We start from the raw sequence: 13030 nt of genomic DNA on the forward strand, positions 1-13030 counted from the left end.
TTGTTTCTAACATCATCTTCCCTTGGCATTTATATAACATAATAAATGGAAACTATGGCATTCCTCGCTCAGTGTATTAACTTACCAATATGAAGTCTGAAAATTCAGGGAAAGACATAAGGACTTGGAGCATGTTCCCATTGCAGGTGTAACCATCTCCTATATAGCCAGGCTTGCAGGTGCACTGTACATCTACAGAATAGCAAAATATACATTTCATGCCAACACTAAGACATAATAAGACATTGGGGGGGGGGGGGGATTTATCATAACTTTGTCTGATTTCTTCTAACAATTTCTTCGACTTTTTTTTGTTTAAGTTGAGACTATTTTGTCTCAAATAAGAGACGAAAAGCCTCAAAAAGTAGTAGAACAAACCATAGTGAGGATAATCCCCTAAATATAGAACCAACTTTTACCTTTAACCCTATAGCAGAAAACATCCCACTTCTCAGACATGTTTGTCCGAACTCCATAGTCCACGATCCCTACATGTCCAGATCCACAGTTCGGGTTGGAGTATGCTGTTGGATAGCCAACTCTTCCTCCATCCATCCATCCCGCAGAACATAGATGATAATTGGCCTACATTAAATGAAATACAAGGTCTTAGTTATGGAGAGTTGTAAGACTTTTTAGCTTGGCTACTTACTCCAGACCGATATAAGTCAACGTAATGCAACACCTTCCAGAATGGTGAAACTGATAAATAACGCACTTACCATAAAAATCTGTCACAAACTTTTCTGGTCTGAAGCATAAGTGAGAGATCTTTGTGTATGTACAAACAAGTGATTCTAGTATTACAGTTTGGAGGTCTACTACTTAGAATGGGGTTGGCTCTGCATGATAAATGTCTATCTAATATATAAAGCTGAGGGTGTGTGTGTGTATGTCCATTAAAGGACAGTACAGCTGCTCTCTGTGATTTGGGGAACGTCATAGACTAGGTTTTGAGCTAAAAATTTTCACCCCGCTCTTTCCAAAATACATTTACTAACCCACATATACAGGAGCCATTGTCTGCTGCTGCTGTGGCAGTTAGAAGCTGAGCTGTGATTGGTTGCTTTTTTGCCACAGGTCATTAATATGAGCTCTGAGCTTTGATTTGTTACGATAGGCAATGAGTATAAGACATCTTATGTGTGAGTTAATATGGATAGGGATACAGAGATAGGAGATTTATCAGAAATGTCTGAGGTACAACTGTTCCAGTTGCCCATGGAAACAAATCAGAGATCAGCTGTAATTTTATAAACAGCTGTGGGAAAAGAAAACTTGAGCTCTGATTGGTTGCCATGGGCAACTAGAAGAGTTCTGGTCACAGACACTTCTGACAGTCAAAGACAGACAGAGACAGATAGAGGTAGTCAGAGACAGACAGAGATAGCCGGAGACAAAGACAGTTAGACACAGACACTCAGAGACAGAAACGATCCGGGACAGTTAGAGACAGAGACAGTCAGTAACTGTCGGAGATAGAGACAGTCAGGGACAGAAATGGTCACACAGACAGTCGTAGACTGACAGATACATAGAGACACATAGAGAGTCAGGGAGAGAAAGACAGTCAGAGAGAGATACATACAAAATATTTTTGTTAACCCATTCTATTTTGTGTTAGTTAAGAGAAGTTAATTACTATCCCAGGCAACACCTAGTTGTGTTTAAAAGAATTGTTGATATGAACATGACAAGACCATCAGTAAGCTAATGACAATGCATGGGTGTCGTAACTAACTGTAATGCCTATAACTTTACTCTTCCATTTCATTGAATTAGAATACTAGTAGCATTATTTTCAGGTTGTGCAAATATGGATACACTTCATTAAACATACACATTCTAAGATAATAATATTTATATAGCACCATCACATTCCCTAGCGCTTTAAAGATTATAAATAAACATTTTTGAATAAAAGATTCTGACTGATGAAAATGTTTCACTAGGATTATACCTTCTGAGCATAAGAGAGTTGGTTGTATGTAGCGAGGTTGGCTGCTTGGTCTTGGCAGGCTTGAGTTGCCTCAGTAAAATTGTACTTATATTGGCCTTTTGCAGAACGCAAGTGAAACACTCCAACTGTATCATCTATGGAATAGAATAGATCAGATAGACAAATGAGAGTGGAAACATAAACGTATCTACTGCGGGATTATTTGAAATAATATTAAGTATTTGCTATAGGGTTTCATACACATGAGCATGTGCTGTTTGTGGGACGTAAGCAAGGGAATGTGATCCATTGTTTGCAGCTCATCATCGGCGTCTGATCGGTGCTAACATACCGATGACAATTGAAAAAGGGTGCCAGGCCGAAAGCAGAGGTAGGAATAGGTCCTGCTTTTTCTTTTGCAGCCCCTGCAGTCGGCTCATAGCCATGGCCATGTGCATGGAAAGTAATGGGGCCATGTGATAGCCGATTTTACAGCGGCACAGTCATGTGCATGATGCATAATAGTAATAGAGCTAAGAATTTGATTAACTAAATATACATAGAATTAGAAAAAAAACATGATCTGTCCATAGATGGCACTTCCATAGCTGGTCTGTGTCTGCTTTTGCAGCTTATTGCTTATTGCTGCTTTATTGTTATCTGCCCAGGCCATCTTTTAACGACTTTCTAAATGTCCACAGTTTACCTCCACTGGGTCAGGACACTTCTATCTCACATCCAATAGTTTATCATTCTTTATACCCTGACCTGTGTTCCAACTATGTGTGAGAGCATAAAATGTTTATATGGGACCATAAAATTATAACAGCTTTGTGCTTGATATTGCAGGTCAGTCCTATTAACTTGAAAGGTACCGAGCTGTATCTAGGTCATGTGATAAATTGACAAGACACTGGGGCATATTTACTTACCTGGTCCCTGCGTGATCCCTGATCCGGAATGTCCGACAAGGATGAAGTCTCCGGGATTCACTACTAGCGTGTGCCCGATATCCAGCATCTGTCGCTTCCCCGATCAGGTCCGCCGGTGTTCACCTTCTCCTTCCCAGTGCATGTAAGTGCTTGGCTTGCGGCACAATTTTAAATGTTAAATCCTGCGGATCCGTCGGATCGTCCGTCGGCCAGCCCTCTGATTTGTGTCGTGTAAAAGCTGGCGCGATTGCGACACAATCTGATAGCATGCAACGCAATCCCCGTCGTGATCCCCGAAAACATCAGGAAACCCAACAGAAATGCGGCCGTGGGACCTTAGTAAATAAGCCCCACTGTATCATTTATGATAGAAAAGAGAAAACCCAGACAAATGGGAAATGTTCATTTGCATATAATAAATATTAAGCAGGTTCCAGTAATCACCCTGTGATAATAGAACTAGTCTTCTATTCAGTATCAAACCAGTCAGTTCATTACTAGTACTTGCTAATATTACAAACCATGTAACATGATCCAGTTAGCGGTATCATCTCTCACACATGTTATAACAATAACTCACCTAGAAAGTGCAGGTCAGCACATATTGCATCTGCGTGGCACTGCCCATGATCCTGCAGGCATCGGTCAATGGGCAGATTCTTCAATTCACAGTCTATACCGTCACCTATGTATTGGTCCTTACAGTCACATTTTCGTTTATTCTACGAAACAATGTAAATTGTGATGTAGCTAAATAACTCATAGTGAGACATCTACATGAAAAGGAAATACGAGTGGAAATGTGATAGCAGTGAGCCCATTGTCTATTAGAGAGACATCAAGCCAAGCTTTCTATTAGAGCCTTCATGGGAGAATAAGTCACGCAGACAGATACATGGTATATTAGACTTACTGGTCCAGTCATGGTACAGATAGCATGCTCGTGACAACCACCATTCAGTCCATCAGCACATGGATTTATGGCTGTGCAGACTTTTCCATCACCACTGTATCCCTTCAAGCAGGTGCATGTGATCTTAACCCCATTTTGTGAGCACTTAGCATTAGTGTCACACCCACCGTTAGTTGACTTGCAAAGATCTACCACTAGGGGAGAAGAAAAAGCTTGAATCATTGAAGAATAGCAGCATACCAATATTTGATACAAAACCATTACTTCTGTGGGAAGATCGCAGAACATATTATCTGGAGTGCCAGGTGAACGATTGAGTTATACATTTTTTGTTAAAGTGGCATTCCTTGAGTCTCATACAAAAACCCATGATGCTATAAATAAATGAATATAACAAAACTCAATGTCATTAGTCAAAATGGAGCTTAAATAGTTTGATTTTATGATTCACAAAATGTTATTGCCTCTCTAAAGTAGGCAGAGTTATCACCAAGATGGCCACCACTGGAAACTACAAGTCCCATGATCCTTTACTTCTCAGTAACTTCCCCTCCCTCTTCTGTTCTGCTCCCAGTGATGATGTAACAGCATGTCCTGCTCTGTTACCATAGTTATGATGTGTGTAACTGCCATCACTGCACATTACCACTCTGAGATGGCGTCTCATCACAACACTGTCCATACTGGATGCACTGCAACTAACCAACTACAGCCAAACATAGCGGTGATCATATGTCCTTCCCAGGCAGGTGCAGGACATGTGATGTTGACATGTGACCAGCGGCCATCTACTGTTCTGTGTCTGCTCCACGTGGAGGAAATTAACGGACTGATTAAAGGGCCAGTAGCATTTTAATTCTTCATTACAGTGTACACTCACCAGCCACTTTATTAGGTACACCTGTCCAACTGCTCGTTAACACTTAATTTCTAATCAGCCAATCACATGGCAGCAACTCAGTGCATTTAGGCATGTAGACATGGTCAAGACAATCTCCTGCAGTTCAAACCGAGCATCAGTATGGGGAAGAAAGGTGATTTGAGTGCCTTTGAACGTGGCATGGTTGTTGGTGCCAGAAGGGCTGGTCTGAGTATTTCAGAAACTGCTGATCTACTGGGATTTTCACGCACAACCATCTCTAGGGTTTACAGAGAAAAAGAAAAAACATCCAGTGAGCGGCAGTTCTGTGGGCGGAAATGCCTTGTTGATGCCAGAGGCCAGAGGTTCGAGCTGAGGTTCGGCCAGAGGTTCGAGCTGATAGAAAGGCAACAGTGACTCAAATCGCCACCCGTTACAACCAAGGTAGGCAGAAGAGCATCTCTGAACGCACAGTATGTCGAACTTTGAGGCAGATGGGCTACAGCAGCAGAAGACCACACCGGGTGCCACTCCTTTCAGCTAAGAACAGGAAACTGAGGCTACAATTTGCACAAGCTCATCGAAATTGGACAGTAGAAGATTGGAAAAACGTTGCCTGGTCTGATGAGTCTCGATTTCTGCTGCGACATTCAGATGGTAGGGTCAGAATTTGGAGTCAACAACATGAAAGCATGGATCCATCCTGCCTTGTATCAACGGTTCAGGCTGGTGGTGGTGGTGTAATATGGGGGAATATTTTCTTGGCACTCTTGGGGCCCCTTGGTACCAATTGAGCATTGTTGCAACGCCACAGCCTACCTGAGTATTGTTGCTGACCATGTCCATCCCTTTATGACCACAATGTGCCCAACATCTGATGGCTACTTTCAGCAGGATAATGCGCCATGTCATAAAGCTGGAATCATCTCAGACTGGTTTCTTGAACATGACAATGAGTTCACTGTACTCAAATGGCCTCCACAGTCACCAGATCTCAATCCAATAGAGCATCTTTGGGATGTGGTGGAACGGGAGATTTGCATCATGGATGTGCAGCCGACAAATCTGCGGCAACTGTGTGATGCCATCATGTCAATATGGACCAAAATCTCTGAGGAATGCTTCCAGCACCTTGTTGAATCTATGCCACGAAGAATTGAGGCAGTTCTGAAGGCAAAAGGGGGTCCAACCCGTTACTAGCATGGTGTACCTAATAAAGTGGCCGGTGAGTGTATGTCAGCAGCATTTTTCTGCTGAGGGGAGCAAAATTTGAAATAACAACTAATTACATATAAGCTTATATTTTAATGACCCATTTGTCTATGAATTATGCTGATTCCTGGAATACCCCTTTAAACAATTATGTGAAATATCTCAAGCAGGTTCTAGCTGGCATCATGGATACACTAGTTTGCTATCCAGCACAACAAAGGTATGTTTATCCTATCACCAATCTGTACAACAATGTCAATGCAATAGGGGCTACGAACAAAAAAGAAGATAAGCGATCACTTTCTTTGGAATTTGTTTTTCAATCTACTGTACAACACTTGCCATTATTACAAACCATGATTCTAGAATATGTTTTACTCAGATGTATATAACATTCCTACCTGTACATGTTCTTCCGTCGCCTTCATAAAACTTTTTGCATTCACAAGCATTGTCTTTCTTGCACACAGCATCACTAGAACACGGAGGAGTGCAGACAGGTGGAAGGACTATAATAATAAAACATTTTATTAAATATAAGTTCTCTGTGCATATAAAAACTGTATCCAAATATAGCAAAAACCAGTACTAAAAATATAGAAAATCAGGGAAACCTAATTTTGTTTCACAACGTTTTCCAGTCCATCCTTGGTTGCAGGTACATTGTCCAGTTCCACTTATCCCTTCATCACATTCACCATTTTCTGTACAATCACAGACTGAAAGACAGAAATCATTAAATGAGTGAAAATATTGCACAGAAGGTCATCCATAACATGGCTTTAATGTTAATATATGTTACATAAATACATTAAAGATCTATAGTCCCATCTATACTAAGTAGTACTTCTGCTAAACTCCCATGCTTGACCAAGGCAGACGTGTCGCTTGCGTGGTACACCTTTGAAGTCGTCCAACATCAGCTGGAGATATAGGCCCAACCCTAAAATCACAGGCGCACCAAACATGCCCCAGAATTCGACCGAACGGGAAAGTGACATTGTCATTGGGGGGTGTTGCTAGTACACGGAACGGCTGTGAGGAGGCGAGGAAGCTTAGGACTGCATTGTTGGGCTCCCCCACCTCCTTGACTTTATCTAAGAGGAGAATGGGGAGAATCTTCACTACATGAGACAGACCTATAGAATACTCCCTTCTTCATGCTTTAGTACATACCCTACAACAAGGTGTATAAGTTGTATATGAAACCTTTTCTTCTACATACGTTTGCAGTTTGGTCCATATCTTCCCGGTATACACGACTCACAAGCTGTTCCATTAAATGCTTCTGTGCATGTGCACTCTCCAGAGCCTGAATAGCCATCATTGCACTTTCCATGATTATTACAAGGGGTTTCGGGACTCCCAGGACAAGCTGCAAATACATAATTTTAATCACAAGAGAATGAGATTCTCACAGATAATTAATGCAATTACATTCTGCGCTCCTATTAAGGAGGCAAAGCTCAACTGATTGCACTTGTCTGATACCGTAATTGTCAATCGTGCTTCTGTGGCTTCTCAAGAGGTTCTCACACATTAACAAGTAAAGCAATTATTTCATTTAGAACTAAATATATTTACTGAACTGGATTATAACATATTGTGAGAGGCACTAAAAGATAATGGGGCAGATTTATCAAGTGTCTGAAAGTGAGAATATTTCTAGTTGCCCATGGCAACCAATCACAGCTCCCCTTTAAAATATTCACGAGCACTGGTAAAATGAAAGCTGAGCTGTAATTAGTTGCCATGGGCAACTAGAAATATTCTGTCTTTCAGACACTTGATAAATCTGCCCCAGTGTCCTGCTTCCTCTTTACAATGTAAAGGGAAAGGCCTAATTCCAATGCATGTAGTATTGGGTAATATCACTGCTGAATGCGGTGGTTGGTGGAACGTAAAAATCAATGTATATTAAAGGAAACCTACTATAAGAACTCTACTGATTTATACTGATCTGATAGTAGTTTCCTCCTGCCTGCAACAGCCCTTATCTGTAATTTAATAATCCTGGAACCTAACCTAACTTGTTAAAAACTTTATTTTGGTAATATGTAAATTAACTGCAGAGGCTACTGGGGCATGTACCAGCCAGGTCGGGCACTGGAAGCTAAGGCTTCTCACGCCCCAGTAGCCTCTGAAGTAAATTTACATATTACTGAAATAAAGTTTTTAACAAGTAAGATTCCAGGATTATTAAATTACAGATTAGGACAGGGGCAGGCAGGAGTATTCTACAACAAGATCTACTTCTGATGGTAGATTCCTCATGGTAGGTTTTCTTTAAGGGTTCAAAGGGTCATTTAGATCTTTCAAAAAGCTGCTTTAATTGATTGCCCCAAGTCAAACAGTGAAAGGGAGTGCCGGAGATAGCTGAACATGGCGCTACTCAAATTACAACCCTCCCTTACTATTGAATAGAACAGTACAGGCGAGGATCAAAGCCAATATGGCATTTAGACACTGGCCTTTAAAGGGTTAACACCAGAGCCACCTTCAATCCCTGTATGGATTGGGTGCAGCACCCACCCCTTAACAGACAGATTGTATGTGGAAGAGATCATGAGAAAAGAAAAAATTTAGAGCACTCTTAACTTTTCCCCCGACAGTAACACATCAAATGAATATTTGTTTTGGTTGAAATTAGCCATTTTTTATCAACTTTATAGCAATATGTAAAGGTACCCTAAATTTCCATCTGATCTCTTCCATATTTAGGCTGGAGAACAACTGAGCAATTGGGGTTTAAAATTCTTTTTGTTCTATATATTTCTATATATTTCTCAGTTTCAAATCTAATATGAACTAAAATTAAAAGGGGTTGATTATATGGAAGAAGTGCTAGGATCAGTAGTGCATTATAATATATGGGGCCACACCTTCTAGGGGACACATGGCCACCAAACCACTCACCAAATTTTATACTTCACCCATGAAATCCTCATATATCTCTTCCTACTCTCAATACACATGTAAACAATAGTCATTTCGGGACCTTTGTCGGTCCTCCAAAAGTCCTCAAACCTCAGACTGAAAGCCAGCAGAAGTGATACATCCTACATTCTCCAGGAAGCATGATTCTAGTACCAGATGTAGGAAGTGAATTTCAGACTTGTAGGGGCTATAATATTCCTACAACCCAGGGTCCATGGCAGTCTAAATCTGCCCCTGGCTAGGATATATATTTAATATATTCATGCATCTGAGGTTAATAGCATTTCTTCAAAGTGGAAATCCAAAATGTAAATTGCACAATAACGTTACGGTATATTTATAGGTGCAATAAGTAAATCTCAGCTGTAATTATGATGCGGAGGGAAACTTACATGGATCTCTTGAGTGGCTAGCGAGGAAGGGAAAGAATGACGACAGACAAGTTACAATACTGACCTTGGCAATCTCTGCCATAGTAACCTTTACAGCATTGAGACATCCAAAGAACCATAGTGCATTCCTGACGACAGCCCTCTATAATCCTCCTGGGGGTAACTTCATACTGACACTTTGTCTTTTGGCCCTGTGGGACACATTGAGGTTTTAAGCTATACACATATGTCACTTGTTCATACATGGACTAACCTCGCTACTGGTAGTACAATCACACATCCAAATATCTTAAAGCATCTAGTCTTGTGACATACTCTTTGCTACCATGTCATGTCAAGCCAATATGCTGTTTCTTACTCCTTTCACCACTCTTTACAGCAGTTAAAGGTTCTATATGAATGAAATCACATTTTACTTTACCTTGGGTTTGCTTCCCGCAGGACACTTTGGAACATTAAAACACAAGCCACATTCACCCTATTGAAAATCAATAATAAACCTTCATTATGCAAAGTTCTATTATTCATGTAACAAATTTGTAATTCTATGGAACAAACCTAATGAGCAAATATACAAAAAGGCTTTAATTGTCAACTGTCATATAACCCATATAACCGATGTATTAAAAAACAAAACTTACCGTCATATCAAAAGTCACCAAGCTGTCGCATCGACCACCCAGAGTTGATGGAGAAAGCAGGCAGTCAATGCCATATGCTAGTCCGCCATTAAAAGCAAGCTGCCGCTGGGTGAGCCTGCACTGTCTACTGTCCAGAAGAATCTCCCCCTAGACGTTGTAAAACAATTACATTTGTTGTGAGATGGGTTCACACATGTGCGTGTGATAAAATATAGCATAAATATAACATATATAACTATATATATATATAAATCATATTTATACACATATTTATTTTATATTCACAATATAATATATATATATATATATATATATATATATATAAAAAAAATATATATATATATATATATATATATATATATATATATATATATATATATATATATATATCTGTAATGACAGTTTAAGGTGCGAGTTACACTGAAGCTTTTGCGACTGAGCTCTGGGGGGGGGGGGGGGGACTAAGAATACATGGAGTACATGGGACCACCCTTATGGCACCTTACTGCTGATTTTAATGCTTGTTAAAAGTGAATTTTCTTGGCAATGAAACAATTAAGATGCTGTGAATGGCTACTAATGTATATGCACACAGATGTAGAATTAGTATACCTGTCCATCCCTAGTTCCAATCTTCTTTCTACATAAAACATGACATTTTATTCTTCTTGGTTGTCTTAGTCATTTTTAATATTATGTTTCCATCTACATAATTATGCTTATATTATTACACGGGAAAAGTAATCTACTTACAACTGAAGAGTCTTTATCAGAACACTTTACACTCAGATCAGAGCCCTGTAGTGTCTTTATTGATCCTCTAATGAGAAGGTCATAAGCATCAATCTGTAAATAGAACAGAAGTGAAAACATAATCTAAGCATTTTTTTGTCTTGTAGAGCCAAGGTTTTTGTAGGGCCTAAAGATAGTGACTTACAGAATTCTGTTTCACCCATTTGTATGGGAACTGATGAATTGTTGGGGTTCTGACCTTTCAAGTGATAGCATGGCATTACCAATGGCACACACATTCAGAAGGGACATACCGCTTGTAGATAATGCATAAAATACATACATAAGGGCTCACAGACCTCGGCGTGGTGTTATACATTGGCAGGATGACCCAAGGTATACACAGGATCTTATTTTGATTTGTATTGGTGGTTTTACATGGATATTTTTCCAGTATATTTGATCTTTTGGGAGATGGTTTATTTCCTGGTAATTATCATACCTTCTATTTATCACTGTATAGAAGTATTTTGCACACTGGTATCCATGTACTTTAGATCATTCCTGTGTATTATATATCCCCCATTTACCTTTAGGTATATAGTTTATTTATAACTTAATTTCTGAGGGGTATATTTCTTTGGAGACATGTTATAACTGGTTTTGTCTCCATCGATTTAGGCCTTGGTTACCTGTCAGTGATAGACCCACGTAGCGAAAGCTTAGGTGTCTACCCCCCTTTTTAGTCACTATTTTCTGGTGTTATATTTCTGATATGCTATTAGATTCATTGTACTTGTCATTTTTTGAAGCATTATGATGTATTAAAGTATTGACTTTTTACTGATTTGGACTATGATTATTGTGTACTCTCGCTTGTTTTTTGGTAGGTTATAGTGACCTTGTGGTCAAGCGAGTGGGTACAATATGTTGGGTTCCCCTTTGAGGTCTTTGTAGGTTAACTTAGTTTTTATAACTAGCTGTAGAGGAATAAACAATTCCATCATGAAAACTCCCCCACCATATTCACATATTTCTCAATAATTTATTTACCCATATAAGGTAACTTATACTTCATACCTGACTGGGTTTTAGAATCCAGAGTAAAAAGGCCTTATGCTTTTAGGGATCACAATCTGCACTTGTGTCTCTCAAAAGATGTAGACACATTAAGATAATACATGTCTTACCTTAGCATCTCTAATAATGTGATATTTTAAGTATTGTGCAAGTTTGTCTTTGTTCTGACTATTATATAGAAAATCACTTTGCTCCTTCGGTAAATTTTTCAATGTTTCATCTGATGGCAGAAACAGGGTGACCGGTTGATGGATTTTATCATCAATGAATTTCATGAGATCAGCATCCTGCAAATTACAATATAATGATAGGTGCATTTGACATTTTTACATTATAACAAAGTTATAAATGTTTAAAAAAACTAACTACTGAGTGAATGTTGAGCCCTTGATATAATCGAAATCTTAAGCGGTAGATCATCCCGCAACATACCTGTAGCAATTTATACATGGAGCTGTATCCATATGTATCTGCAACATTTTTTAAACTATCCTGAGGGAGAAAGCAGAATTTTTGAATTAAATATGAGCACAATGAAAAAAATTATCCTAGAGTAACATCTGACTACTCTTGAGAGTAGACACATAAATATATAGTTTAAAGGGAACCTACCACCACGATTCTACCTAGTAACCCCAGTAGCCACATAACAAAATTTAAATATTAGTTGAATAAAGTTTACCAAAAGTTAGCAGGGACGTGAGGATTAGCTCTAAAAAGAGCTATCCTCACGTCCCTTACATCCACCTACCACCCGTTCTACCTTTACAGGTAGAATCGTGGTGGTAGGTTCCCTTTCAGAACTTATTAGTAAAAACCCCTTTAACCTGACCTATCATGATGCCTCTCTTTTAGCCAGCACAGAGAGTCACTGGCAGTATTGTTGCAAGTCCATCTACATATCACAACCAGTCCTTGATCTGTACATTTTCCCTGCAGTGGTCTTGCTGAAAACTGGAATAACTTAACTGTTAAAATGAAGTATTACGTATTCAGCAAAAAAGAAATCTTACACCACTACATTTCAGGCTCTGGCAGTGCTGTCTCTATAGTTAGTCAGATAGTCGTCTGAATCTCTCAGGCTTTTGACTTCACTGCAACTGCAGATCCTCTTTGTCGTCACATATTAGAAGCTTTTAGATCCTATTGATCGGGGGGTTTTAATCTCCATCCCAGTTCTCCAAAATATCTAGAATAAGTACACAATTAACTCTTTGCTGACCAACCCTATCTTTCAGATGTTGGCTTTTGAAAACCCTGATCTTTGAAGAGGAATTGCAATTCTCCATTAAGACTATGCCAACTGGAAAAGCCACGGGCACAGATTGTCTAACTTTCAGTTTAGGAAAAAGGGTTTTGTAGTAGGGTAATACCCCTCTTTGCAGTTTAAAAT

General features: G+C 39.3%; 1 protein-coding gene across 1 annotated transcript in view; it reads right to left on the minus strand.

Moving 5' to 3' along the window:
• The window catches only part of STAB2 (stabilin 2), an 81560-nt gene that overhangs the window by 10691 nt on the left and 57839 nt on the right, over positions 1 to 13030 (minus strand). The window contains exons 51-64 of the mRNA XM_072146374.1: positions 12070 to 12129; positions 11748 to 11924; positions 10579 to 10671; positions 9826 to 9972; positions 9606 to 9662; positions 9249 to 9375; positions 7081 to 7230; positions 6470 to 6574; positions 6257 to 6364; positions 3785 to 3978; positions 3452 to 3593; positions 1961 to 2094; positions 420 to 585; positions 86 to 192 (exon numbers count right to left, since the gene is read on the minus strand). Coding sequence (XP_072002475.1) covers positions 86 to 192; positions 420 to 585; positions 1961 to 2094; positions 3452 to 3593; positions 3785 to 3978; positions 6257 to 6364; positions 6470 to 6574; positions 7081 to 7230; positions 9249 to 9375; positions 9606 to 9662; positions 9826 to 9972; positions 10579 to 10671; positions 11748 to 11924; positions 12070 to 12129 — 1767 coding nt within the window. The remainder of the gene's footprint in view (positions 1 to 85; positions 193 to 419; positions 586 to 1960; positions 2095 to 3451; positions 3594 to 3784; positions 3979 to 6256; positions 6365 to 6469; positions 6575 to 7080; positions 7231 to 9248; positions 9376 to 9605; positions 9663 to 9825; positions 9973 to 10578; positions 10672 to 11747; positions 11925 to 12069; positions 12130 to 13030) is intronic.

Source organism: Engystomops pustulosus, chromosome 4, assembly GCF_040894005.1.
Source record: "Engystomops pustulosus chromosome 4, aEngPut4.maternal, whole genome shotgun sequence".
NCBI classification, from domain to species: Eukaryota; Metazoa; Chordata; class Amphibia; order Anura; family Leptodactylidae; genus Engystomops; species Engystomops pustulosus.